Genomic DNA, 26,631 nt, shown 5'->3' on the forward strand with positions numbered 1-26,631 from the left:
CTTTTATCCAAGCAGCATGTAGCCCAGAAACCTCTTTTCTTGTTTTGTACTAGCAAAGGCTAAATCCACCACGCAGCTTAATGTGCCACTTGCAGAGGCCTCATTCCTGCCATAGGGCAGGTCGAGCACGCACGCTGGGAACCCGCCAGGAGCTCAAACCGGCAGCTGCCGCTCATTTGAGAGAGACAGTTAGGAAGCTGCTTTTAGCTCCATTTTAGAATCTCTTCTCAGGTTTTAGGTGGAAACTCTTGCCACTACGTTGGGCGCCATTTGTAGCTAGAGTTTTCCTGCCTGGCCCACAGTCAGGACAAATCTCCACAGACTCTCGCTGCCTTCAGCCTTGGAGGGAAATAAAGTGGTTTTGTTCGCCGCAGATTGTAAATGGACACTCTGAATGGTTAATACAGTTAGATGCTTATGCAGCCAGGTGGGTGTAGGACCCAAAGGAAAGAAGGTAGACACAAAGAGAAGGCGGAGGTGCCAGGTTTTCTGTTGTGGTGGTTTTTGTTTGTTTTGTTTTGGTTTCATTTTGTTTTCAGAGACTAGGTTTCTGTATGTAGCTTTGGCTGTCCTGGAATTCACTCTGTAGACCAGACTAGCCTTGAACTCACAGAGATCCACCCCCCCCACCCCCACCCCCACCCCCACCACGTAGTGCTGGGATTAAAAGTGTGAGCCACCACAGCCTGGCTGTTGTTTTGTTTTTTTCTTTTTTAAGATTTATTTATTTATTATGTATACCATGTTCTGTCTGCGTGTACACCTGCAAGCCAGAAGAGGGCACCAGATCTCATTATTGATGGTTGTGAGCCACCATGTGGTTGCCGGGAATTGAACTCGGGACCTCTGGAAGAACAGCCAGTGCTCTTAACCTCTGAGCCATCTCTCCAGCTCCATTAATTTGTTTTTTAATCTTGTTTTTAGTTATCTTGTGGACCCAAGTAGTCAAAGTATCAGATCTAGTAATAAATTTCCCTCTACTCCTTTTAAAAGAATTCCTAACACTCTCTTACTATTTAAAAAGGGCAAAACTTTGTAAATACCCAGACAGCTAAGACATCCATTTTCAAAACAAGTATCTCTGCTCCCACTTCCCAGTAGGTTCCAAGTGTTTTCTATCTACTGACCTGGGCACTGTTTAAACTGTTCAAAAGGATGAGTGTCTGCCTTCATGGACATCATCTGAAAGTCCGGTTCATGTTCGCAGTGATGGCCGTCTGTACACAGAGGCCACTAACACCGGGCTGCCGTATGCTGTCCTGCCTCTGATCTATCTTCCCTTGCTTCCTCTTCTTCTTCTTCTTCTTCTTCTTCTTCTTCTTCTTCTTCTTCTTCTTCTTCTTCTTCTTCTTCATACATTTCCTCCTCCACATCTTCCTTTTCCTCCTTCTTCCTCCTGCTCTCCTCCTCTCCTTCACTGTCTTTTAAAAGCAGGTTTGGGAATGACCACCACAGTCAACGTGTTGAAAGGAATTCCAGTCACTCTGTGCACATAAAGCTTATTGGAGATTTTTGTGCCTAGGGGCGAGTTGAATTCAAGAAGGATACAGCAGATTGCTGAGAACAGCAATTTCTAATCAACTCACAGCATGGAGATAACAGATTATGACAAGAGAACCAGGTAGGCTACTTCTGGGAACTCCTGGCTCCCCTAACCTCAGCTTTGGTGCATTAGCACCCCGACTTGGTCAGATTGCCTTGTTAGATTAGAGAGACTCATCACTGAAATTGAGTTTGGTGCCCAATGCCTTTAGTGCAAGATGGTACCAATTACTTGTATATAAAATGCTGCTTACTTGGGGTTTCAAAAATTTACATTTAACGAATGAATTGATTGATGGTTGTGTGTACCACCATGACTATGCGGAGGTCAGAGGATAACTGGCAAGCATTGCTTTTCTCCTATCATGTGGGTCCCGAGGATCAAGCTCAAGCCATTTGGCTCACCGTCAGGTGCCTTTACTCACTGGGCCATCTTGCTGGCCCCTTGGCAGCATTTTGTTTTGTTTTGTTTTGGTTTTTGTTTTTTGTTTTTCGTGACAGGGTTTCTCTGTGTAGCTTTGGAGCCTGTCCTGGAACTCACTCTGTAGCCCAGGCTGGCCTCAAACTCACAGAGATCTGCCTGCCTCTGCCTCCCGAGTGCTGGGATTAAAGGCGTGTGCCACCACTGCCTGGCAGCATTTTTTTAGTTAAATTGTATATCTGGCTTGCCTGAAAAACCTGCAGGGTTTGGAAGAACACACTAACATAAAGTACCCATTCTTGCCCCAACCCTAAGCCAAAGCTTCTCAGATATGTCCCCTACTTCCTGCCACTTAGTGACATTGATGGTGAGAATGCAGGGAAAGGGTTAATAGACAAAGAGCTTTACTAATGAGCAGGATCCGTGCTCTGATTCTGATTTATCACTAACTGGTTTGGTGACTTAATGTCTTTTTCTTTCTTAACTCTTTTTTTTTTTCTTTTTGGTTTTTTGAGACAGGGTTTCTCTGTGTAGTTTTGGTGCCTGTCCTGGATCTCGATCTGTAGACCAGGCTGGCCTCGAACTCACAAAGATCCGCCTGGCTCTGCCTCCCGAGTGCTGGGATTAAAGGCGTGCGCCACCGCCGCCGGCCTGACAGTGTCTTTGAGTCTCATTTTTGTCAACTGTTAAGACATAACAGATAACGAGTGCCTAAAACTATGAGTGGGACTTTTAGTGCTTTGCTTTCACAGTTAACTAGTGAGGAACCTCAGGTATGGTCCTCTGCGGTAGGAGGTGTACTTAGGATTGAAGTCGGAGTCTTCCTTTCCTCTGCTGCCTTGATCACTACACTGTACAAATGGAGTAAATATTTTCTCTGGTCACTCTCAACTCTAAAGTTGTGGATGATTTAAAAAAAAAATACAAGGAAGAGAAAGAGAATGTGTATTCAGTTGTCGGTGGTCTTTGGGTCTCTCTTTAAAGTGGCAAGAGGAGGCTGGATGTGAGGGGCATAGGCAGAACCTCCTCAGGGTGGGAGTGCTTCTGTAGTCTAGGCTCAGTCACACGGGGACCAGCCATTGGTTCTACCCTCTCATGAGAGCTTGGCCATGGGGTCATTATTGGCATTAGTGCCTCATCATAGTGAATTCTGGAGATTGACATTGATTTAAACCAATTAATGGCAGGCCCTGTCCTCACCGCTGACCTAGAAATCATGATTTTACTTTTAAAAACTGGGGAGTCAAAAGTTTGGTTCCTAATTTTGTATTAGTAAAGTTGTACTATTTTTCAAAGACCCCCCCCCAATGCTCTCAAATTCATAGATAATCTTGTCCTAACAGATTTTTTTGTCTATTAGAATATATACAGTTAAATCACTAGATGGAATCTTGACTTTAAAACAATTTTTTTTTAAGCTGGGCATGGTAGTGCATGTCTTTAATCCTAGCACTAGCCTAGTCTGCATAGTGAGTTCCAGGACAAGCAGGGCTACATAGAGAGACCCTGACTCAAAAAGCCAAATAAATAAATAAAATTTAAAGAATTGTTAGACTCAGTTAGTTCTTCTAGAATCTTCTACAGCCCCCCAAAAAATTAGAATCAGAAAAGTCATCCCTTTCTTCTGCAGTTTTTAACTGAGTTGAGGGCAGGCTCCATAGAAGGTTTTCATCCCTAGAGCAAACAGCTTTGGGATTTTTTTTTTTTTTTTTTTTTTTTTTTTGGTTTTTCCGAGACAGGGTTTCTCTGTGTAGCTTTGCGCCTTTCCTGGAACTCACTTTGGAGACCAGGCTGGCCTCGAACTCACAGAGATCCACCTGGCTCTGCCTCCCGAGTGCTGGGATTAAAGGCGTGCGCCACCACCGCCCGGCGGGATTTTTTTGAGATGCTGTGTCTCTGGGAAATTCCTATTCAGGGTCCAGCTAGTCTCTGTCAGTTTGGTGCAGATGGGGTTGATGAGTGTGAACACAGCTCCAGGAACAAATGTTCTTTCTCAAAGGAAAAAACTTTGATCTAATGTTAAATGCTCAGCTATAAGTCAAAAAATGTTTCTTGGCTGGGAATGCAGCTCAGTAGTGGAGAGTTTGCCCAGCATGTTTGAGGTCCTAGGTGCAATATCTGACAAGTCTCAATAAAAAAAAAAAAAAAAAATTTCTTTTAAAACTATCTTTATCCCAAAGAAACTTTCACCCGTGACCATGTATTAAGTGTCTCACAGTATGTATGTTCTCAGTTATTTTATTATAAAGTTAAAAGTCTCCTTATGAGAACAGAGTATCTAGAAAGACCTCAATCTGGTTTTTTTTGTTTTTGTTTTTGTTTTTTTTTTTAATTGTTGTTGTTGTGGGTTTTGGGGGGGTGTTTTGGGTTTGGGGTTTGTTGTTGTTGTTTTGCTTTTTATCAAGATCAAATGTCAAAACATAAGCTTAAAGGAGGAAAGATTTGACTGGGGGCCTGGCGGGGTGGCTCAGCAGTCAAGGGCACTCTCATTCTTGCAGAGAAGCCAGGTTTAGTGCTCAGCACCCAGATAACACTCAGAACCTGACTCCAGTCCCAGTAGTTCTGATGCCCTCTCCTGGCCTCTGTGGGGACTGCATGCATGTGGCACACATACATGCAGGAGAAACATTCATTTGTATCAAAATCAAGGTTTTTTCAATCCGTAGTCCTTGAGTCCTGCTGTGTTGGTCCTGTAGAAAAGTGGACATGCCAGGGAATGCATGGCAGAGTGAAGGTGCTTAGTTACAGACCCCTTAGGAGGGAGAGGAAAAAGGCTGAGAAAGAGCAGGTCAAAACTCCAAGATCCCCTTCAGTGGAATACCCCTAGTCACCTCACTTCCTTTCACCAGTTCCCACTTCTCAAGTGTTCCTCCAGCTCCCAATAACACCATCAGTTGGGGACCAAGCCTTTAATACATGAATTGTGAGGGACACTTACAATCCAAACTATAATATTGATACTTTTTAAAAAGACAAAACAGACTTAAAATCATTATCATATGGCTTATGGTTTCTCATTTGGGATGCTTCCATATCTTTGTAAGAAACTTAAGGATCAATTTGGAAACTTGCCAAGAGAGGTTTACATTGTGGAGAATACAAATACATCCATACAGGATGGCTATTTAAAATCGATTTTTAAGATCAGTTGTTTTTAATGCTGGATCTTGGTATAAAATTTCTAATGATATCATGCACAGATTTAATAGTATTTGTTTATCAAACACTTAAAAAAGAGTAAAATTTTGCCAGGCGGTGGTGGCGGCGCACGCCTTTAATCCCAGCACTCAGGGGGCAGAGCCAGGCAGATCTCTGTGAGTTCAAGGCCAGCCTGGTCTACGAGATCCAGGACAGGCACCAAAACTTCACAGAGAAACTCTGTCTCGAAAAACAAAACAAAACAAAAAAAGAGAGTAAAGTTTATGTTGTGGAAAATTTGTAGATGATTTGAGAAGTGTCTCAGTAATGGAGACACTGAGAGTGACGCCCATGAAGTGTTTGAGTAAAACTATTTCCTCAGCTGTGGAAGAAGGTAGGTCTGAGTTAATAACCATATCATTTTTATTGGACACACAAAACACATAGAGACTTCATCATTCCATCTGTGTCCCTAGGAGTTCCATCTATGTCCCTATGAATTAAAATCATAAAACATACTATTCAAACCTTTGGGGCCTTGCTTCTTGGAAAAAGAAAGTAATTTCTTCATATTTGAACACATGCACTGTGTAGGTAAATTGAGAATTATCATTAAAATGCACCTAATTCAATTTTGAACTCTTATCCTGTATCATCATGTAATGCTAAATACATTTGAATTTTCCTCCTAGGAATGAAAATGTTTTGAACTGCTTGTATCAAAAGCCCGATGCAGTTTTTAAGCTGATTTGCTTTCCCTGGGCCGGAGGCGGCTCTGCTCACTTTGCCAAGTGGGGCCAAACAATTAATGACTTACTGGAAGGTAGGTTGACGTTCATCCTAATCTAAGTTAGTTAACAAGCCAGTAGCAGCCATGTAGAGAAACTTGAGTTCATCAGGTTTCCTGGATTTGTGGACTTCTAACCTTTATTAAACTGGGAAATTTTCAGTCATTATTTCTTCAAAAATATATTTTTCACCTGTCTTCCTCCCCTATTATTTTTGATATCATGGGACGTTGCCCCATGGGTCACCGATGCTCTTCAGTGTCTTGGGCCACCTCTCCATGCACTTCCATTCACAGTCATTGATCTGACTTCTTAGGGTTCTCGGTGGATTTTATCTTGCAGCCCCATCTTCTCGGTTCTATTTTCCCTCCTGTGATTTCTTCCTAAAAGAATTCTTTCTTTAATTGGTCTAGATTTAACTGTACAATGTGGCTCCACTACAGTGCTTCCCTACATGCGAACAATGCTTTGATCATGTCCCACCCCCTTCTCACCCTCTCTTAGTCCCCCACCCTCTTTTCCTTTCCACAGCACTTATAGTTCCCACTTGCTTTTGTGGGGGGTCTCCCATCCTAAATCCCACATATTAGAGGAAGCATAGGGCACTTGTTTTCCTTAATACATTAAAAAATGAAGTGTTTCTGCACTGCAAAGGAAATGAGAGTCAACCTATTCTCTCTCTCTATGTGTGGGCGGAAACCAGAGGTCAGAGGGTAACTTGCAGGACTCAGCTCTCTCTTTCCACCATGCGGGTGTGGGGGATCAAACTCAGGTCATCAGACTTGGTGGCAAATGTCCTTACCTGCTAAGCCATCTTACCCGAATGTTGTCATTTACAGGAGAAAGTATGGAGCTGGAGACTCATGTTTCCTTTGAAGTGCAGGAGCACTTTATTTCAATGTAATCCCATTTGTCAAATTTCCTGTTATTCACGGAGGTATTAAGGTTGCATTAAGAAAGTTATATTTAGAAGCTGGGTGTGGTGGTGCACATCTTTAATCCCAACACTTGGGAGGCAGAGACAGGTGGATCTCTGTGTGTTTGAGGATAGTCAGAGATACATAATAGAGGCCATGTCTCAAAATAAAATAAAATAGAAAGAAAGAAATCTGTGTTAAAAAAATAAGAAAGTTACATGTCTGAACCTAGGTCTTGAAATGTTCCATAGTTTCTTAGGAGAGGTCCCCTGTTTGTGTGCTGAAGTTCTTAAAGTTCTGATCATGGTTGTTTGCTTTTTAAATTTTCTGAACGGGATAACACCTCAGTCTCCAATCACTAATGTTCATTGATTATGCTTTCTACTGAGGGTTTTTGTTTTGTTTTGTTTATTTATTCTATTTGTTTTTTCCTTTTCATTTCCCAAACTTCGCACACATGCAGAGTTCCAACATCATTACCAGTGTTCCTTTGAACTGTCTTCCTTGCTCCATTCATCTGTTTATGTACGTATTCTTTGAGATCATTTTTCTGCAGTAGACTTTGAAGTATTTGTCTGGCACACCGTCTTAGTCAGGGTTTCTACTGTTGTGAAGAAACACCATGACCACGGCAACTCTTATAAAAGAAAACATTTAATTGGGGCTGGCTTACCAGTTCAGAAGTTTAGTCTGTTATCATGGCGAGAAGTGTGGCAGCACACAGGCAGACATGGTGCTGGAGAGGTAGCTGAGAGTTCTACATCTTAATCCATAGGCAACAGGAAGTGAACTGTGTACTGGGTGTAGCTTGAGCATAAGACCTCAAAGCCCACTCCACAGTGACACACTTCCTCCAACAAGACCACACTTCTTAATAGTGCCATTCCCTATGGGCCAAGCATTCAAGCACGTAAGTCTATGAGTCTGTGGGGGAGGAGGACATACCTATTCAATCCACCACACATTCCAACTATTTTGATACATTTTGATTTCATTGCTGAGGGTTACAAGCTTTTTTAAAAGTCAGATTGCCTTTCCTTTCCTATTTATTCAATTTCTGCATTGTAATTAGGCATCTTTTGGTATGTGTGTTACTTTCAGTTTTAGGTCTCAGTCCTCATTGCCGTTCAAAGGAGACAATGTAGATCTCAATAATGACAATTGAGAAACAAGGCTGATATCTAAATGTGACAGAAAAATAACTAAAGACATCAGCTACATCTCCAGTAAGCAACTGGGGGAAAAGAGTGAGGATAATTCTCAGGTGAACTAGGAGTTTAAAAATTAGTGAAGGTGAAAGCATTAATAATTAAATTAGAAGAGAAATGGAGATAGGGAAAAGAAACAAAAGGAATCAAGGTGGGAAAGATTACAGACTGAAGGTCTAAGAAATAACAGTGAGGGGGCTGGAGAGCATGCTCAGGAGTTAAGAGCACTGGCTGCTGCTCTTCCAGAGGTCCTGAGTTCAATTCCCAGCAACCACAGGGTGGCTCACAACCATCTGTAATGAGATCTGGTGCCCTCTTCTGATATGCAGGCATGCATGCAGAGCACTCACACATAAAATACAAGTAAAAATTTTAAAAAGTTAAAAGAAAAAAAAGAAATTTCTGAATTTAAAGAAAGAACCGTGAAGGGAAAACACAGTAAAAAACAATACAGAGCCAGAAAAAATAAAAACACATTATTATTCTTTTGCTGAAAAGAAAGAGGGTTTGGATGGCATGCCTTCCCCCAGCCAACATCTCTTTGAAGTTTACTTGGTGTAGGAGGCACACAAGTTAGAGCCAAAGGACTGTTGCCGACTGTATTCCACCCTGCTGAGGTGTGCACTATCGTGACAGCTAGGCTGTTCCTGCCAGAGTTCTCCATATTTACTCCCACACAGCTACCAGGGTTGTGTAGGGGCTGCCTCGGGCTGTTGTCATTAGCCAACATGGGGGACCAGTTACTTGGGTTTGCCTGACAGCATCAGCACTCTGCCTTTATGGTCATGGGAGTGGAGAATGCCCAAGCACTGTGTTTCCACTTGCAATCTCTGGGACTCTGAGGATCAGAAGTGATCAAGCTGAACCAGTTTCTCCTGATAAAGCAGGGACAGACTTGTACTCTCAGTTCCAACCCTTGCTCCATTTATGTGCCGTTAGCCTTGATCCCTTTCCCAGAGGTAAGGTCACAGGCCCCACCTGTAAGCACCTTCTACTCTCCTCTCAGCTTGGTCCACACTTCCCAAAGCAGTGTCTAAAAGGCAGTGTGGAGGTCACAACCAGCCTCCTGAGTCTTGGGCTATCACCCACTTACCTAGTGGAGAAGAGTGGCTTTTGGTGCTTGAGAGATATCTATACCCAGGGGCTCCTGCTGAAGGATTTGCTGGAAAGACTCTTAGAATGTTCTTCATTGCAGTGTCAGTGGGCATGCTGGAAGCACAGGGAACCTTTGCAGCTCCTGTTGCACAGGTCACAGATACTCTCTTCTAAACTACATTTTTTTTTTTTTTTTTTTTTGGTCTTTCGAGACAGGGTTTCTCTGTGTAGCTTTGCGCCTTTCCTGGAACTGACTTGGTAGTCCAGGCTGGCCTCGAACTCACAGAAATCCGCCTGGCTCTGCCTCCCGAGTGCTGGGATTAAAGGCGTGCGCCACCATCGCCAGACTGTGTACCCACGCAGGCTTCTTTTTCTTATTTGCTAATATCTCACTGGGGAAATGTCTCTTCCCCCTCTACCATGCTGTCTGATGTTAGACTCCTCTGTTCATTGTAGAGCTCTGAAGTTTCTGGGTCTCACCTAGTCTGTCTGTATTATTTGCAATTACACTCCCGTGCTGTTCCATGCTACCCATCCCCCCTATAGCTATGCACTTCCTGTTATCATTTAGATTTGTGGGGATTCAGGTATGTTCTGAGTGTCTAGAATCTGCCATCTTCTCTCTCTGTAAATTCCTTTCTAAAAATAGATAGACAGACAGACAGACAGACAGACAGATAGATAGATAGAATAGGTAGGTAGGTAGGTAGGTAGGTAGGTAGGTAGGTAGATAGATAGATAGATAGATAGATAGATAGATAGATAGATAGATAGATAGATAGATGATGCATACGTACATACATACATACATACATGCATAGAAAGATAGGAGTCTTGTTATGCTACTCTGGACAGCTACTAATTCATGACCCTACTTCCCATCCCTCTGAGTGCTGAGAATTACGGATGGGAATCACCATGCCTTGATTACCTATACTTTTTTCTCCTTTTGTTGTTGTCTTTGAGACAAGGTCTCACTATGTAGCGTTGGCTGGCCTACAACTCACTATGTAGATAAGGCTGGCCTCAAACTCATTGGAATTCACCCGCCTCCGCCGCGCCTGGATATTACCTCTATCCACTTAATATCTTGACGTATTTAGTGTAGTCAAATGATTTAAAAAGACAGGTGAGAAAGCTTTCTGTTCTTGCTGCAATCTTGCCCTTCTAATTTAGGATTCTTTACGGCTCTGTGTTGCAATTTTGTACTCTGGCTCTGTGAGAGTGCCAACACTTCTGGCTTTTTGTTCTCTTAAAGGTAGGTCTCAGGAGCTGGGCAGATGGCTGAGTTAGAGCACTTGCCTTGCAAGCTAGGACCTGAGTTTTATCCCCAGAACACACCTAAAAATACCAGGCTTTGTGGTACACACCGGTAATTCCAGTGCTGGGAAGAAGAAACAGCAGGACCCCTGAGGTCCACAGCAAGAAAGTCTAGGTGAGACCCTGTCTCAGAGGAGGTCGATCAAACTGCTGAGGATGACACCAGAAATGGTCCTCCGGCCTACACACACACACACACACACACACACACACACACACACACACACACATTTAGAAAGTACACTTCAGCCAGGATTGAGAATTCTGCACTGTACAAAAATCACGGACACAGCTCTAATCCATGAGGGAACTGGAAAAACTCGGTTCCTTTGTTACAGAATTCTCAGCCCTCCTTTCCTCGCTGTTCCCAGATGCCTGAACACTGATCTGTGTGTAGCTTCTGTTTTTAATAAGTGTTGATATACTACAAGGTACTTCTCTTTAAATAACTGGTATTTTAAACTCTCATGCAAGTCTATTTTGTAGATCATGCATGCATATTCCCTTTCATATCCTCTACCCTTGTTTTCCTCCCCCAACCCCATTAACACCTTTGTCCCAGTAGGTAATTCTACTGCTGCCATAGAGACATGTATGATTTAGATACATGTGTAGTTTTATGTATCTACACAGAACAAAGAATCACAAATAGAAGAAAACATACACTATGTGTCTTCTGAGACCAGCTGAATTCATTGAGCATGATTATCCCCAGCTGTATCCATTTTCCCACAAACAATATGACTTCACACTTTATAGGAAATGTTCCCACTGTGTGTGTAGGCCACGTTTTATTTTCTGTTACTCTTTTGCTGAACATCCGGGTTGGTTCTACAGTTTTTCTGTTGTGAATGGCGCTGAAAAATACACTGATGTGTGAGTGTTCCCATGAGGGGTACGCTTGGAGCCCATGGGGTACACGCCCAGGACTGGGACAGTTGGAACCTGTTTACACAGCTGGTGGGCTGTCAACCAGTCCAGTCAGTTCGGAAGACAGAATGAAGTTTGTAGAAAGTCCTCAATGGCCACAAGCAGAAGGCTGGTCATATAACGAACTATCAGGCATTTCACATATTACATTTTGGCATATTTAGATTATTTCTTTATTTTTGACTAAGGTCTCTAATTTTGTATTTTAAAGGTAATTTAAAAGACCATTGTATTTTTAAAATGTATATGAGTGTTTGCCTGCATGTAGGTATGTACACCATATACATACAGTTCTCATGGAGGCCGGGAGAGAGCATCAGATCTCACATTGTCTTCAGGCACAGTGTGGCTGCTGGTAAACAAACCTGGGTCCTCTGCAAGAGAAGCAAGGCCACTGTGTCTGCTGCCTCAGGTACTTCTGAGAAAACACAAGACAAATTCACTTAAAGATCCCCAGTGTGTCTCTCTAACGTGTCTGTTGTACGCCCTCTTTCTTCTAAAGTGACTCATCCGCCTAAACAGACCTGCCCTTCTTTGCTTAAATTTCACAAGTTAATAAATCATAAAATAAATGGCAGACAAATTCTTTGCCATTGGAAATTGTAGCTCATCCCAAATCATAAAACGGGTTCTAACAAGCGAGAAAGTCTTGCAAAATTACATACTGACTCTCAGTGTTAACTTTCTCAGCTGCAGGAGGCTTCGGCCTGGGCTTCCTTCTCACGATTCTGCTTCCACTTTGTGGGATTTTCTGTGATATTTTTTTCCCCTCACTATGATGAGTGGTCACAGATGTTCTGTGACTGTGAATATATACATTCTCTATATCAAGTACAAAATTTTATTATTTAGCTACAAGATTTACATTGTCAAGTTTATCTTTTTCTCCATTTCACATGTGAACTCTCAGTGGTGTACTTGTCTCTTTTTCTTGCACATCCTGTATTTCTATGTTACAAAAATGAATGCAGTGAATAGACATTTGAATTAAGGTAGGTCTCTGTAAATTAAAGGCCAGCCTGGTCTATAGTCAGAGTTCCAGGGTAGCCAGGGCTACAAACAGAGAAACCCTGTCTCGGGGAAAAAAAATCTTAGTGGCTTGTGACTTTTCCTGGAGAGATGTAAACTAATGTCAGACCCAATAAAAAATTCCACCCAAGTCTAATTTAATCAGCTAGTGAGTTTTGGGAAGTTACTTACATGAGTGTGAGTGAGAGGTTACTTTCCAGAACATGCATAACACATAACTTTGGGAAGTTACATGAGTGTGAGTGAGAGGTTACTTTCCAGAACATGCATAACATGTTACCAAAACACTCATCGCAACATAAATGATGAAAGCTGCATATCTGGGCTCCCTGTGTGACTCACAGGGAACTCTGCAGGCTTAAAAGTTTCTTCTCTCTAGCAACAGTAACTGTTTATAGAACCTCTGGGACAGGCCTTCTGAGTCTTGCAAATTTAAGGAACTTTATGAGACTTGTGAGTTGCTGACCTTCTCCAGGATGAAACATTTTAATCTAGAGGCAATTGCTATGTAACATGAAGCCTTTAGAACCACTGAGTCCATTTTGGTATTGTTTGATGTTTCTGTCTCCAAATGGTACCTTATCAGAGATTAAAACACAACCCATGATTTCTTTATTTCCATCTATATCTTTATATTAAGCTTCTGTTCTGTTTTGCTCCCTGTTGCTGTGATAAACACAATGACCAAAAACAACTTGGGGAGGAAAGGGCTTATTTTAGCTTACAGGACTCTATAGTCTATTATCAAGAGAAGCCAAGGCAGGTACTTGAGGCAGAAACCTATGGAGTAAAGCTATTTCCTGGCCTATTCCCAGGCCCAGAACAAGGTTTAGCAACCTTTCTTGTACAGCCCAGGCTCACATGCCTAGGAATGGTACTGTCCAGAGTGGACTGAGCCATGCTACAGTAATTAGCAATCAAGAAAATGTCCCACAGAGACACCCACCCACAGGCCAGTGTGATGAAAGCAAGTCCTCAGTGGAGGGTCTCCCTTTTCAGATGCGTCAAGTTGATAACCAAAATCAGCTACCACACCCTCCATTTATATTTTGGTTGTCTTTCCCAACTCTTTCAGAATCACTCCGTGTCAAGTGAGACTCTTCTTTTTGTTGTTTTATTTTTTGGTTTTTCCAGACAGGGTTTCTCTGTGTAGCTTTGCGCCTTTCCTGGAACTCACTCTGTAGCCCAGGCTGGCCTCGAACTCACAGAGATCCTCCTGGCTCTGCCTCCCGAGTGCTGGGATTGAAGGCGTGCGCCAACCACCGCCCAGCAGAGACTCTTCTATTACAACATAGAACTTGGTCATGTGGTATTCCACCATCTAAAAGTCTGTTCTCAAAACTATAACCCTCCAAATAAATAAAGAATGAAAACAGAGCAGACGCTGCCTGTTTTTGTACACTGCTTAGACCAGCCAGGTCCCTACTCTTGTGTTCAATTCGTGAGAGTCCCTGGAGGAAACTGGGTCACTCTAGGATGAATTTTAGCCTTCACAGCCACAGGGGAGTCAGCCTCTGGTGAACTGACCAAGTGTAGCTTTGCAAAAGGCTTTTTGTTGTTGTTGTTTTTTGTTTTTCGAGACAGGGTGTCTCTGTGTAGTTTTGGTGCCTGTCCTGGATCTCGCCCTGTAGACCAGGCTGGCCTCGAACTCACAGAGATCCGCCTGGCTCTGCCTCCCGAGTGCTGGGATTAAAGGCGTGCACCACCACTACCACCACCCGGTGCAAAAGGCTTTTTTCATTGTTATACAATTTACACCTTTATCACGTCAATTTCCACATACCAAAACCTCTTATCTGAAGCTCCCCAAAGAGACAAATGCCAAAGCAATTCCCAGTCACAGGACATCTCAGTTTTCTGAGTTCTCTCACAACCAAGTCTTGCATAGATTTTGAACCTCTAGGAAACTCTCAGATAAGATTTACACACTTCAAAGGGAAGGTACCGGACACAAAATGTAGCAGTCACAAAAGGCAGATCAAAGCCAGGAGCTAACACTCTGGAATCAAACCAGCTGCAGAGCTCTGCAAGAACTCTCGCTACAGTCTACCTCTGTAGAACCCGTTCTAACACTGGGCATGGGTTACTGCTGTCTGTACGCTACCTGAGGTCCTTGAAAGGTTTGCTTTGCTGTTGTCCAGCTTCAAATTTGTCAGCAAAGTCAAACACCACCCTGATGGTCTCTCTCTTATAAATGGTGTATTAATTTGAGGTTTTTAAATTTTCTGTCTTTAAATTCTAACATGTGCTTGTGTGTGTGTGTGTGTGTGTGTGGTAGGCCAGAAGTCAACCTTCAGGTTGTTCCTCAGAACTGTTCCCCTTGTTTTTGAGACAGGGTCTCTCATTAGGACCTGGGGTTCACTGATCAGGCTGTGCTAGTAGACGGCAAGTCCCATGGATCCTGGGTTGCTGCCTGGCTGGCAAAGCACACCGAGAACTTTACTAAATGAACTCTATTCCTAGCCCCTAGATCCAACATTGTAACTTAACTGTCAGGAGTCAGTTTTCTCAGTACCTAGAAGCATGATCTCAGATGCCAAGCAATCATTGAAGAAGGCTCCTTTTTTTTTTTTTTTAATTTTTTTAAACAATTACTTTTGGGGAGTGCACCCACAGCAGAGCTTGTGTGGAGGTCAGAGGACAATTTTCAGGAGTCACTTCTCTCCTAACACGTGGGTTCTGGGGTCAAACTCAAGTCATCAGGCAGAAGGTGCCTTTACGCTCTGAGCCATCTTGAGGCCCCAGACGTTCCTTCACTGTGAAGGTCCCCATCTTATTCCAGAGAAGTTTTACGTGATTTCTCGTGATACGAGTTTTTCTGACTTCCATGACTGTTTTTTTTTCCATCTTCCTTTTTGTTTAAGATGTCTTTTTATTTTATTTGTATGGGTGTCTGTGTTCCCATGGAGGTCTGAAAAGGGTGTTGGCTTTCCTAGGACTGGAGTTACAGATGGCTATGAGCCCCTGTGTGGGGGCTGGGAATCGAGCCTGGGTCCTCTGGAAGAGCAGCCGGTGCTCTGAACTGCTGAGCCGTCTCTCCAGCCCCCTTTGCGCCCCTCTTTCTTTTCTTTCCTTCTCCTGGTTCCTCCATTCCTGTTCCCTACATCCACAAATGCTTTGCCCTGTCTTATCACAAGGAAAGGATTTTTCTTTTTCAGTTTTAGAATAACTTTTGTCTTTTTATTCAGTTTTTTTTTCTGGCAATCTGGGCAATTATTTGTCTCTTTCTAGTCAGCATTTTAAATGTTCAAATTACAGTGATTATTTTTCCATTCCTTACTGGAGTTAATTCACTTGGGGGCATTGTTTTTTCTCCTCCATGAGTTCCTTAGTAAATATTTTCACTGGCCAGAGATGTCTGATCTACCTTTTCTGTATTCTGTGTTAGGTTTTGCCCCGATGTTGGATTTTCCTCCTAAGCACCTAGGCTGGGGATGGGGTGGTACTTTGCTAGTGCCCTCTTGTGTTGATACAGTGAAGTGCAGCTTAGAGAAAACATTGGCACCTGGTTTGTGTAGGTTGCTGATTCTATAGTCTTCTTATGCTTTGGTATTTTCATGTGTCTATAGAATGTTCCCTTTCTTCAGACATTTTCTCTTTATAAGATGTCTCCTTGGAACTGTCTCCCAGCTTTTTTTCTGTCCCTTTAAGAATTTCAGATACTTCTGGGCAGTGGTGGCCTACGCCTTTGATCCCAGTACTTGGAAGGCAGAGGCAAGCAGATCTCTGTGAGTTTGAGATCAGCCGGGTCTACAGAGCTAGTTCCAGGACAGCTGGGACTACACAGAGAATCCCTGTCTTGGAAAAACCACACACACACACACACACACACACACACACAAAAAAAAAAAAAAAAAAAAAATTCCGAATCCTGTCCTTGTGGCTCCAGCCATACTTACCTCAGCTCTCAACTTGTTCATTCACTAGAAGAAGAAAACTCCCTGATTCATGCGTGAATGGATTTTAATGACATCATTGTAAGTACTCTCGTTTATTTGAGATGGAGCCTGTTTAGTTTGCTTTCTGTTTTTGTGATAAAGACCATGACCAAAAGCAACCTGGGGAGAAAAGGGTTTATTTAGCTTATACTTCTTGATCACAGTCCATTGTTGAGCAAAGTCAGGGCAGGAACTCAAACAGGAATTCAGGCAGGAACCACAGAGGAAATACTGTCACATGCTCATTAGAAGTATGTCTCTTAGAAGACCCCAGATCCAATCAAGTACCAACCAAGCTTGACCTCACAGCCATCACGGTGAGTTTGACCACTATCATTTGCTTCTTTGAAATTAGTTGCATCATGTAAATATAAGGTCTTTTACAACGGCAAGGCATCTCATCCATCCCTGTTAATCTGTTTACAGCATCTCAGGGTCTTCTTTGTGTGTGAGTGACTTGTCTCTTAACTTCCAGTTCATGCTGTAAGGCTGGCTGGAAGAGAAACTCGCCTTCATGAACCGTTTGCAAGCGACATCTACCAGATAGCTGATGAAATTGTATCTGCTCTGCTCCCCATCATCCAGGATAAAGCATTTGCATTTTTTGGCCACAGGTATTTAAATTTTGTTGTACACAGCATGTGTGGGATTTAGGGCATAACAGAGCACTTGCTTATCACATGCACGACCCTAGAGAGGTTCTTTAACCACAAGTGCATGTGTGTGTTTTGTGTTTTGTGAGATACAACTTCTCCTGGTTAAAGAGAATGCTGGGTAATTATCTCCAATCAAAACTTTTACAGTTCTCTAATTTGAATAGGAATTACACCTAAAATGAAGAATCTACCAGAAGCTTCTATCTACTTTTCAAATTAAAAAATACGGAAATAGTGTTTATTTCCCAAGGGCATAGACCTAATTGCAGACCCCCTCGAAGCTACATGGCCATGACCTTGGGCAAATTTCTTAGGCTTCTAAACTAGTTTCCACCTCCATGAAGCTGGAAGGAGTAGTTCTTACCTATGGGGATGAAATGAATAGAGATCACGAGGCTGGAGAGATTGCTCAGGAGTAAACAGGGCACACTGCTCTTGCTTCAGACTTGACTTGGGTTCCCACCACTCCCATCAGGCAGTTCTCAACTGCCTGTAACTCCAACTCCCAGGAATCTGATGCCTCTGGTCTCCATAGGCACCTGCACTTAACGCGAGCATACCCCCATACAGATGCGCATGCACACACATAATTAAAAGCAGATAAACATTTTAAATGAAGAGTGATCACAAAGAACTGTGGTGTGTGTAAGTGCAAGACACGTGTGCCGTGGTATGAATGTGGAGGTAAGAGGCCAACCTTCAGAAGTTGTTTCTTTCCTTCTACCGTGAGATCCAGAGATCAAACTAGGTCATCAGGCTTATGTAGCAAGTGCTGGTATCTGCTGAGCCATCTCACTGGCACTACAAATAACATGTTAGTATTGTTCGGAAAATACTTTGGACTTCATAGGCCATAGAATGGTGTCTTAGGGTACTATTGCTGTGACAAAACACCATATCCAAAGCAGCTTGGGAAGGAAAAGGTTTATTCCGCTCATACTTCCACACTACAGTCCATCACTGAAGGTAGCCAGGCCAGGAACTCAAACAGAGCAGGAACCTGGAGACAGGAGCTGATCCAGAAGCCATGGAGGAACACTGCTTACATGGCTTCCCCCGATGGCTTGCTCAGCCTGCTTTCTTATAGAACCCAGCACCAGCAGTCCAGGGAAGGCACCACCCACCATGGGCTGGGCCCTCCCCTATCAATGCCCTATGGAGGCATTTTCTTAATTAAGGTTCCCTCTTCTCGGGTGACATTAGCTTGTGTCTAATTGACATAAAACTAGCCAGCACAGATGGGGTCTTGGAAATCCCTTGGTGCCCCCAGAGCACAGTTTGAGAACTGTTGATATATATCGTAAGAACAAAGTAAGATGCAGCTTTAGTGGAGAAAGGAAACAGAAATTAAGCCGTTCCTTGTGTTAGTCAACTGCCCACTACTATAGCCAAATACCTGACGATCAGTTTCAAGAGAGAGCAAGTCCCCTGCCCCCGACCCGTGCGTGCGTGTGTGTGTGTGTGTGTGTGTGTGTGTGTGTGTGTGTGTGTGTACACATTTGTGTGTGTGAATGGATAGGTGTATGTGCTTGGAATACATGAAAAAGTCGGAGGATGAACTTGGATGTTGGCTCTTAGTCACCACTCATCTTTTGTTTAAGATGGGGTCTCTCAATGGCCTGAAACTTGGCCACATACGCCAAGCTATCAGGCCCCCCATCTTTCAGGGGTCTTCTTATTTTTGTCCCTCAGTTTTGCATTGTTGAAATTTCAGGCCTGAGCAGCAGGACCGAGCTTTTTACATTGGTTCCGGGGATCGGAACTTGGGTCAGCACATATGCGCGGCCAGTGCTCTCCTGACTGAACTGTCTCTCAGCCCTGAAACTCTTACTATGTGACATACACTTTTTACAAACCAGCTATCAGCCACTTAGCTTTTGCCTGACCCCCGGTCACTGCTGTGCTCACGACACCTGGTCCCCGTGAGGTTTGCCCACCCCCGTCTATCACATTGATCTCTTCCCTGGTTTAGTTTGGGATCCTACATTGCTTTCCTGACCGCACTGCGCCTCAAGGAGAAACACAAAATGGAACCGCTGCATTTCTTTGTGTCCAGTGCATACGCCCCGCACGTAAGTGTTCTGGTTTTCTTTGGGTGGGGGAATGAAGAAGAGGGAAATGGGGTACTGATGACTGAGTCGTTGTGTGCCTTTGGGATGATGACACGGATACCATGTGCTATTGAAAACCCCTGTGATCTTTCACCGTATTTCTCTTGGTCCCTCCGAAATGAGCTTCAGCTTCTGAGTACTGGCTCATTGTTTCTGCCCCTCTGGGCTGGTGCTGTCCTTCCCTGCTTCCCGTCCTAAGCATGCTGTCTGAGTTGGGAACGTAATCAACTTTCAGGAGAGGAACCAATCAGTGCTGGGAAAGAATCTTAAAATGATGCCAAACTTTTGGATCAGCTGTGGCTTTTGAAGCTAGCCCCATGATTCCGGGTCCCTTCTTGCCAACTTCGACCTTCTTTGCTTCCTCTGTACAGACTGGAACGGGCCTAGCATTCTAAATCGGGAATGCCATTGGGGTGGCATTCTGATGCTAAGGTTATTATGACACTTTCCTCTCCCTCCTTGATTTAAGGAGGCAGGCTTGAGTTTGGGGGCTAGCGTGTCTCATGAATGATCATTAGCCTTGTGTTTGTTGATGTTTCAAGTCAAAATCCCGGCCTCAAGTTCCTGAACTTAACAAACTGTCAGAAGAACAAATCAGACACTACCTTCAGAATTTTGGAGGCACCCCCAAGCATCTCATAGATGACAAGGATTTCCTCAATCAGTGCGTTCCCATTCTGAAGGCAGATGTTATCGTTTTGAAAAATTTCGTGTAAGTAATTTCCTTCCTCTCTCTCTCTCTCTCTCTCTCTCTCTCTCTCTGTGTTGATATTTATAGAAAAATATAAGCCAGACAGTGGTGGTGCATGTCTTTAATCCCAACACTGAACAGTCAGGGCCAGGTGGATCTCTGTGAGTTGGAGGCTAGCCTGGTCTACAGAGTGAGTTCCAGAACAAACAGGGCTACACAGTAAAACCCTGTCTCAAAATCCCATCCCAAAAGAAAAGAAAAATATTGATTGGCAGTTCACAGATACTGTGTGTATGAGATTCTAAAGGTTGCAATGTGTTCGTTTCTTCTGAGGCCTCCTGTGATATTTTGACTAGCTTAGAATGGATTTGGGGCACAGAAATTGTATCTGTGAAAGATGACAGGCAATGTTTTCTTTAAAAATATTCATGATTAGACGTACATATTTTATCACATAATAAAATGTATTAAATAAACTATTACAATTCCCAGTCTAGGTATCAGCAAGAGTGGATGGGCTACTTAAGTGTGGAAGGCACAGAGCAGGGAGCAGAAGTTGGCCAGGTTCACTGTTTAGTGAGTGAATTGCAGAACTCCACATCACCTCTCCATCCCCTTCTCTTGGAGGGCATTTGTCTCCATGCTTGGTTTTTCTGATCAGACTGAAGTGTTAACAACCAAATCCTTCCTGAGACCCCTGAGTCAATTGGGGGCAGGGCTTCCTAGTCTTAACTTCCCCAGAGAAATCACTCTGGGGTCAGCACTTAGCCTCCTGCGTTCTCTTGCCTGGCTAGGCCTGGCTCCCCTTGGGCTAGGACCTTTAAAAGCATATTTGTTTCTCTTTTTTTTTTTATTTTTTATTTTATTTTATTTTTTTTTTTTTGGTATTTTTCGAGACAAGGTTTCTCTGTGTAGTTTTGATGCCTGTCCTGAATCTGGCTCTGTAGACCAGGTTGGCCTCGAACTCACTGAGATCCGCCTGGCTCTGCCTCCCGAGTGCTGGGATTGAAGGCGTGCGCCGCCGCCGCCGCCGCCGCCGCCGCCGCCGCCGCCGCCGCCGCCGCCGCCGCCGCCGCCGCCGCCGCCGCCGCCGCCGCCGCCGCCCCGCCCGGCCATATTTGTTTCTTTTGCAAAGCCCAGAACTAGCATTGGGACAGTGTGTGTGCACGCACGTGTGTGTGTGTGTGTGTGTGTGTGTGTGTGTGTGTGTGTGTGTGTGTGTAGGGGCATGCTACTTGCCAGTGGAAGCTGACAGTTATAAAAATGGGGCAGTCATCTTGAGACCCACCACAATTCCATCATTTTCTCTGCTTCTCCATTCACCACCCATCTTCGGTCTGCCACAAAGTTCACAGTGTCCCCCCCTCATCCCCCCCCCTTGCAGATACTCCAGGTCCATCCTCTTCTCACCGTTTCTATCTGATTGATCATCTCACCAGGAGAAGCTGTTTTGTGTTTCTGAAAAAGGCCAGAATGATAGAGAGAGAGAGAGAGAGAGAGAGAGAGAGAGAGAGAGAGAGAGAGAGAGAGAGAGAAGAGAGAACACATTTTTGAAGAGCTAGTATGCAATAACAATCTAAAAAAATCAATTTAGTGCCCATTAACATTCTAATGATAGTCTTCATAGGAATAGAGGAAAAATTCTTAAAATTCATATGGAAGCACAAAAGATCAAATTGCCAAAGCAATCCTGAACAAAAACAAACAAACATCCAAACAATTTGAGTGGTGTCACCACACCTGACTTCAAATCATACTATAGAGCCATAGGAAAGAAAGCAACTGAGAAACAGATGCAGACCCCTGGAATGGAAAGAGGGCTAGAAATGAATCCCTCGCAGCAGCAGGTATCTGAGTTTTGACCAACTGGATATCCATATGTGGATAAATAAACTAGGTCCTTCCTACACTGTCTGAAAAAAATCAGTGAGAGGTGGGTCAAGACCAAAAATGTTGAAACTGTGTAGGAAGCAGGCCAGACCAGCTCAGATCTGTGTACAACTCAGTGGCAATGGCAGCTGCAGTGGGTAGCGATGTGTCGCAGTCTTGAGGGTCGCTAAGAGCAGTGTTTTAAAGTGTTCTTGTCACAAAAAGATCAGTTGGTGTGCAGCTGTCTTCATTTAGCCGTTTTTATTCGTCAGTTCCAGCAGTAACGTAAGAAGACACGTTCTCGGGGATAGCAAAGGCTGCCAGGAGCAGGGGCACGTGAGTCAGCTCTAGATGCTACCATTTCCTTAGAATAGAAAAGCTCTCTTAAAATGCATTCATTGAAAACTAAGCTTTAGGGAGTGAAACATATATATATATATGGACATTCTCTTCGCTTATTTAGAGTGTGGGGGCTGAGTGTAGCGCATGCTAAAGTATTCAAGTGGAGGTCAGAGGACAGCTTTTGGGAGTTGGTTCTTTCCTTCCACCATGTGCGTCCCAGAAATTGAACTCAGGTAATGAAGCTTGCCGGAAGTGTCTTGGTGGCTAGCATCTTGGCCCACTGAGCCATCTTTGGCCCAGGACAGTCTCTTAAATTAATAAAGAGTTTTAAGAAACTGGATATCCAATGTAAAAGAAGGAAATTGGATTTTTTTTTTACTTTACACACACATCATACAATAATATATAGTGTATGCTTATATGTGTACAAAAATCATCATATGAATTATATATATGTAATTCAAAATGAATTAAAGGCAACCATAGATCTGATGCTAAAAAACTTCTGCAAGGAAATATAAAGGGAAATTTTCTGACTTTCTCTAGGTAATGAATTTTTTTTATATGATCCCAAAAAAGAGCAAAGAAAATAATCAACAAAGAGACATATAGATTTGGAGAAAATATTTACAAATTATACATCTGATAACACCACACAGCCTCACATATATGGAATCTGTAAAAGTCAACAGATAGACATAGAGAGCAGAATGGAAGTTACCATTTGCCAGAAGAGAGGGGAAGAATGGGGGGGGGGGGTACTAGGCAGAGCAGGGTTTCAGTTGACGAGAATATAATTTTGAGATCCATTGGGCATCATGGTGAACTCACCATAGGACTGCAGCTTCTAAATGTTCACACCATCAAAAGACGTAACAATGTGAGATGGTGTATAGCTTCTCTTAATCACTATACTCTTCCTAGTTATCAAAATATCACACTGTGTCAGTTACACTTGTCAATTTAAAAGGTTTCATGGATTTGGGAGGTACAGAACCCAGGGCTTTGTGCAGCCTAAGTAGGTGTTCTACTACTGTGATGCTTCTCCAGCTCTTGGAATTTTGAGACATGATCCTACTATGTAGCCCAGGCTAGCAATGAATTTTCTCTGTAGGCCAGATGGGTCTTGAACTTGCTATCCCCCTGCCTCAGCAGCCTGACTGGTAGGGTTATGCCCAGGCACAAATAATTTTTTAATCAAGAAACAATGCATATTGTTATGTAAATTCAATGAAATGATGTATGTAAAAGCTTGCCGTCATAATTAAAACATACTCAGTGAATAAACATGTCTTCCTTAGAGTCCATCCTTTAAGATCAAAACTTTCTGTCCAGGTTTTTTAGCAGCTGTGAGATTCTGAGCATGTGTATTTAATAGTTTGGGTTTCATTCATGCAGTGAAATATTAGCAACACCTCATGGGGTTGTGATGATTAAATGAAATCGTGCTTAGGTTTAGCCCATTTCTTATCCAAAACCACTTTAAAGATTTTTTTTTTAAGATTTTTATTTTTTTTATTTTATTTTATTTTTTTAAACATTTATTTATTTATTATGTATACAGTATGCCTGCATGTGTCCCTGCAGGCCAGAAGAGGGCACCAGATCTCATTACAAGTGGTTGTGAGCCACCATGTGGTTGCTGGGAATTGAACTCAGGACCTCTGGAAGAGCAGTCGGTGCTCTTAACCACTGAGCCATCTCTCCAGCCCCACTTTAAAGATTTTATTTTATGTGTATGAGTGTTTTGCCTGCATGTATGTGTCATGTGCATGTAGTACCTGAGGAAACCAGGAGAGGGCATTTGGATCCCCTGAAACTGAAGTTACAGACACTGTTCCAACTACCCTTGGGTGCTAGGAACTGAACCCTTGGGTCCTCTGCAAGAGTGGAAAGTGCGGAGCCATCTCCACAGTCCCAGAAGCCACTTTGACAAGGAAAATACAATAAACTTCATCCCCATTGCATTTTTTTCACTCCGAGCAGCCTCAGTAGCACAAACACAAACTCACCCATAGGGATGTTCCACATGAGCAGTCCCCTCAACAGTCACACCTCTTCCTCAGTGAATCAAACCGTGCTGACTACTCCTCACAGTTGGCTTCCTCCAGATTCGAAAGGCACTCTCTAGCCTCCTCTTGCTCCTTCTCCTGTCTCCCTTCCTTCTGTCCTGCTCCCAAATCCGTCCTGCCCTCACCACTTCTTACCTCTCAACTTCTCAAAATACATAAAACTAGGCCCACAGAGCATCTCTTGGCCCTCTCCCATCTCCTATCACCAAGGTTCAGACCGTTAGCCCAGAGATCTCTATCCGCTGGGAGATACCAAAGCCTATGACCCCTCCCAGCTCTCAGTCTCCTTCCTGGACCCCAGTGTTGTTCTAGCCCCCCTTCTACCACCCGAGTCCACACGTATTAGCCCGTTTGTTATGTGACTGTCTATCGATGTGTCCCACATCTCCTAGGCATTCTGCCTTTTCTTTGTAGGATTTCCCACCTTGGATCACTTCCAATGACCATTTTAAGTTCACTGATTCTTTCTCCAGCTGTGTCAAGTCTACTGACAAGGCTGCCAAATGAATTCTCCTTTTCTCTATAGATTTCTAAAAGTTACATTCAAGTCTAGCGCTTAGTTCATGATTGGAAAACAGTCTGGCCCCCATGAACCTCAGGTCATTTCTAGTGGAGAGACGGTCCCTGTGAACATCTTCCTTGTGGGGACTAGTGGAAGACAGACAAGAAACAAGGCTATACACCCTGTTTCACTTCAGTGAAGTCAGGGAGAGGAAAAGACTGGGATGCGAAGGATGAAATTTACAAATGAGCTCTTTCACTTTGCAGCTTCGACACACCCTCAGAAGCCCTTCTTTCTCGGGACATAACATGTTTTATTGGATCCGAAGATATGGTAAAGGACATAGAAGGTGAAATTGCTTTTATAATTCTGGGAATTTTGTTGAAAAAGGCGTTGGATGGTTCTCAGCAAATGTCAACTACTAGTCACTGAAACAGATAGAAAAACCAGCCCAAGTTTTGCTGGGTGTAAACAAAGAGATGTTGGTCTCCTGTAAAATTTAAGATACAGGTCACACCACTGACGACTGATAGGTCTTAAAGAGATTAAACAACACAGGATACACAGAACCTGAGACCCGGGATGTAACTCTACCACTGAGTGTCAGCTTTTGGTGAAATAATACCTGGAAGAATGTCTTCTGTTGTCATTGGCTGATGCCATCTATTGCTGAATGAAATTCTGTATATTTTTTAGGCTGGAAAGACATCACCAGTGGGAAGATTGATGTCCACACGCTGCCAGGTGATCACTTCTATCTGTTTGAACCTGACAACGAGAAATTCATCAAGAACTACATAACCAAGTGTCTGGAGCTGTCGTCACTCGATTGCTTTTAGATGGACTTTCTTCGGTCCTTCCAACATGCAAACGGATCACAAGCCGTGATCATGGGGTCATGGAGATGCAGCTCTTTAGTTTTCAGAGACCGGAAAGATGCATACTAATGAATGTCTTCATGGAACATTTCTTTATCTGGGGAAGAGACGAATGCTAAAAGTCAGGGAGGCAAAGGAGCTATTGTAGTTGATAGGTGCAATGGGAAGAGGGGGGTATTTGGAGGGGGGTGTCGCCACTAGTATGTTACTCATGCTCCAGTGAATGCCACTACACACTTGTGGCACATGCAGGCAGCACCAGTTGGACTTAGTGAGCTATTTAAAAAGAAGAAGAAGACGATGAGAAGAGGGTATGAAGTTGGGAGGGGTACATGGTGGAGGACGTCTGTCGGGGGGTTGGAAAGGCAAGTAAGGGGTGGATGTGATCAAAACATAATGTATACATTTAGGAGAATTTCAAAGGATAAATAAAAATATTGTTAAAGGAAGAAAACTTCTGCTAGAGTCCTTTATCTTCTTATTAGAATCTAATTTGATTGACATTTATACAAAGTTTTTTCAGCCAAGTGCCTCCAGGTGGGGTTACACCTGCAGCCTCTTGCACTATTTTAAAGGCAAGAGTGATTGACAAAGGGAAATTATCTCCAATACCACAGTGTGGCTCAAAGTTTAATCTAATCTTTAGAAATATACCTTAGACCTATTTCATAAGAAAGAATAATTGCTGCTTTATCAAAATACAATGCTAAACAATTACTGTCCACTGTGATAGGAAGACCTCAGGGTGCTTACAACCCCAGGTGTCTTGTGGTCCTGCTGCCCTGGCAGTGATTGGCTGGAACTCAGAGCCTCTCCACGGGCAGCTAAACCACAGCCTGGTTAGGTAACTTGTCCATATCACATAGGAAGTCAGGAAGTGACCTGGAGGCAAGTCTACCTGCCATTCCACAGTGCCCACCGTGGGAGTCCAAAGCTACATGGTGCAGCAAAGGAACTGAACTGTTCTTGTTTGTCCAGCCCACTCACCCTTGCCTTCCGTTTCAGGCTTTTCTTTTTTGAGACAGGGTATCACCACGTAGCCCAGGCTGTCCTTAAACTCATGACACCCCCACCCTCACCCCCACCCCCACCCCCACCCCCCGGCTTCACTTCCTGAAGCATTAGGAATAGTCTAGCTGCTATTAATTCTGAACAAACTTTTCTTGTTGCCCAGTAGCACTAAC

At 43.4% G+C, this 26,631-nt stretch overlaps 1 protein-coding gene across 1 annotated transcript; it reads left to right on the forward strand.

Moving 5' to 3' along the window:
* Window positions 1–1,520: 1,520 nt before the first annotated feature.
* On the forward strand, window positions 1,521–26,473 carry Olah (oleoyl-ACP hydrolase). The gene is made up of 7 exons (XM_052729014.1): window positions 1,521–1,621; window positions 5,794–5,924; window positions 16,802–16,940; window positions 18,955–19,054; window positions 19,636–19,805; window positions 24,836–24,918; window positions 25,266–26,473. Exons 1-7 carry the CDS (start codon window positions 1,590–1,592, stop codon window positions 25,406–25,408), a joined length of 798 nt encoding a protein of 265 aa, XP_052584974.1. The 5' UTR covers window positions 1,521–1,589; the 3' UTR covers window positions 25,409–26,473.
* The last annotated feature ends 158 nt before the right edge of the window (window positions 26,474–26,631 follow it).

Source organism: Peromyscus californicus, unplaced genomic scaffold (genome assembly GCF_007827085.1).
Source record: "Peromyscus californicus insignis strain IS unplaced genomic scaffold, ASM782708v3 Scaffold_8__1_contigs__length_139910024, whole genome shotgun sequence".
In the NCBI taxonomy this organism is placed as follows: domain Eukaryota; kingdom Metazoa; phylum Chordata; class Mammalia; order Rodentia; family Cricetidae; genus Peromyscus; species Peromyscus californicus.

Bases quoted from the DNA above. Each gene is read 5' to 3' on its own strand.
- Olah (XM_052729014.1), top strand. From the start codon at position 1,590: ATGGAGATAACAGATTATGACAAGAGAACCAG. The intron at 1,622-5,793 runs GTAGGCTACTTC...TTTTCCTCCTAG, and splicing joins GATTATGACAAGAGAACCAG to GAATGAAAATGTTTTGAACT. The intron at 16,941-18,954 runs GTATTTAAATTT...TCCCTGGTTTAG, and splicing joins TTTGCATTTTTTGGCCACAG to TTTGGGATCCTACATTGCTT.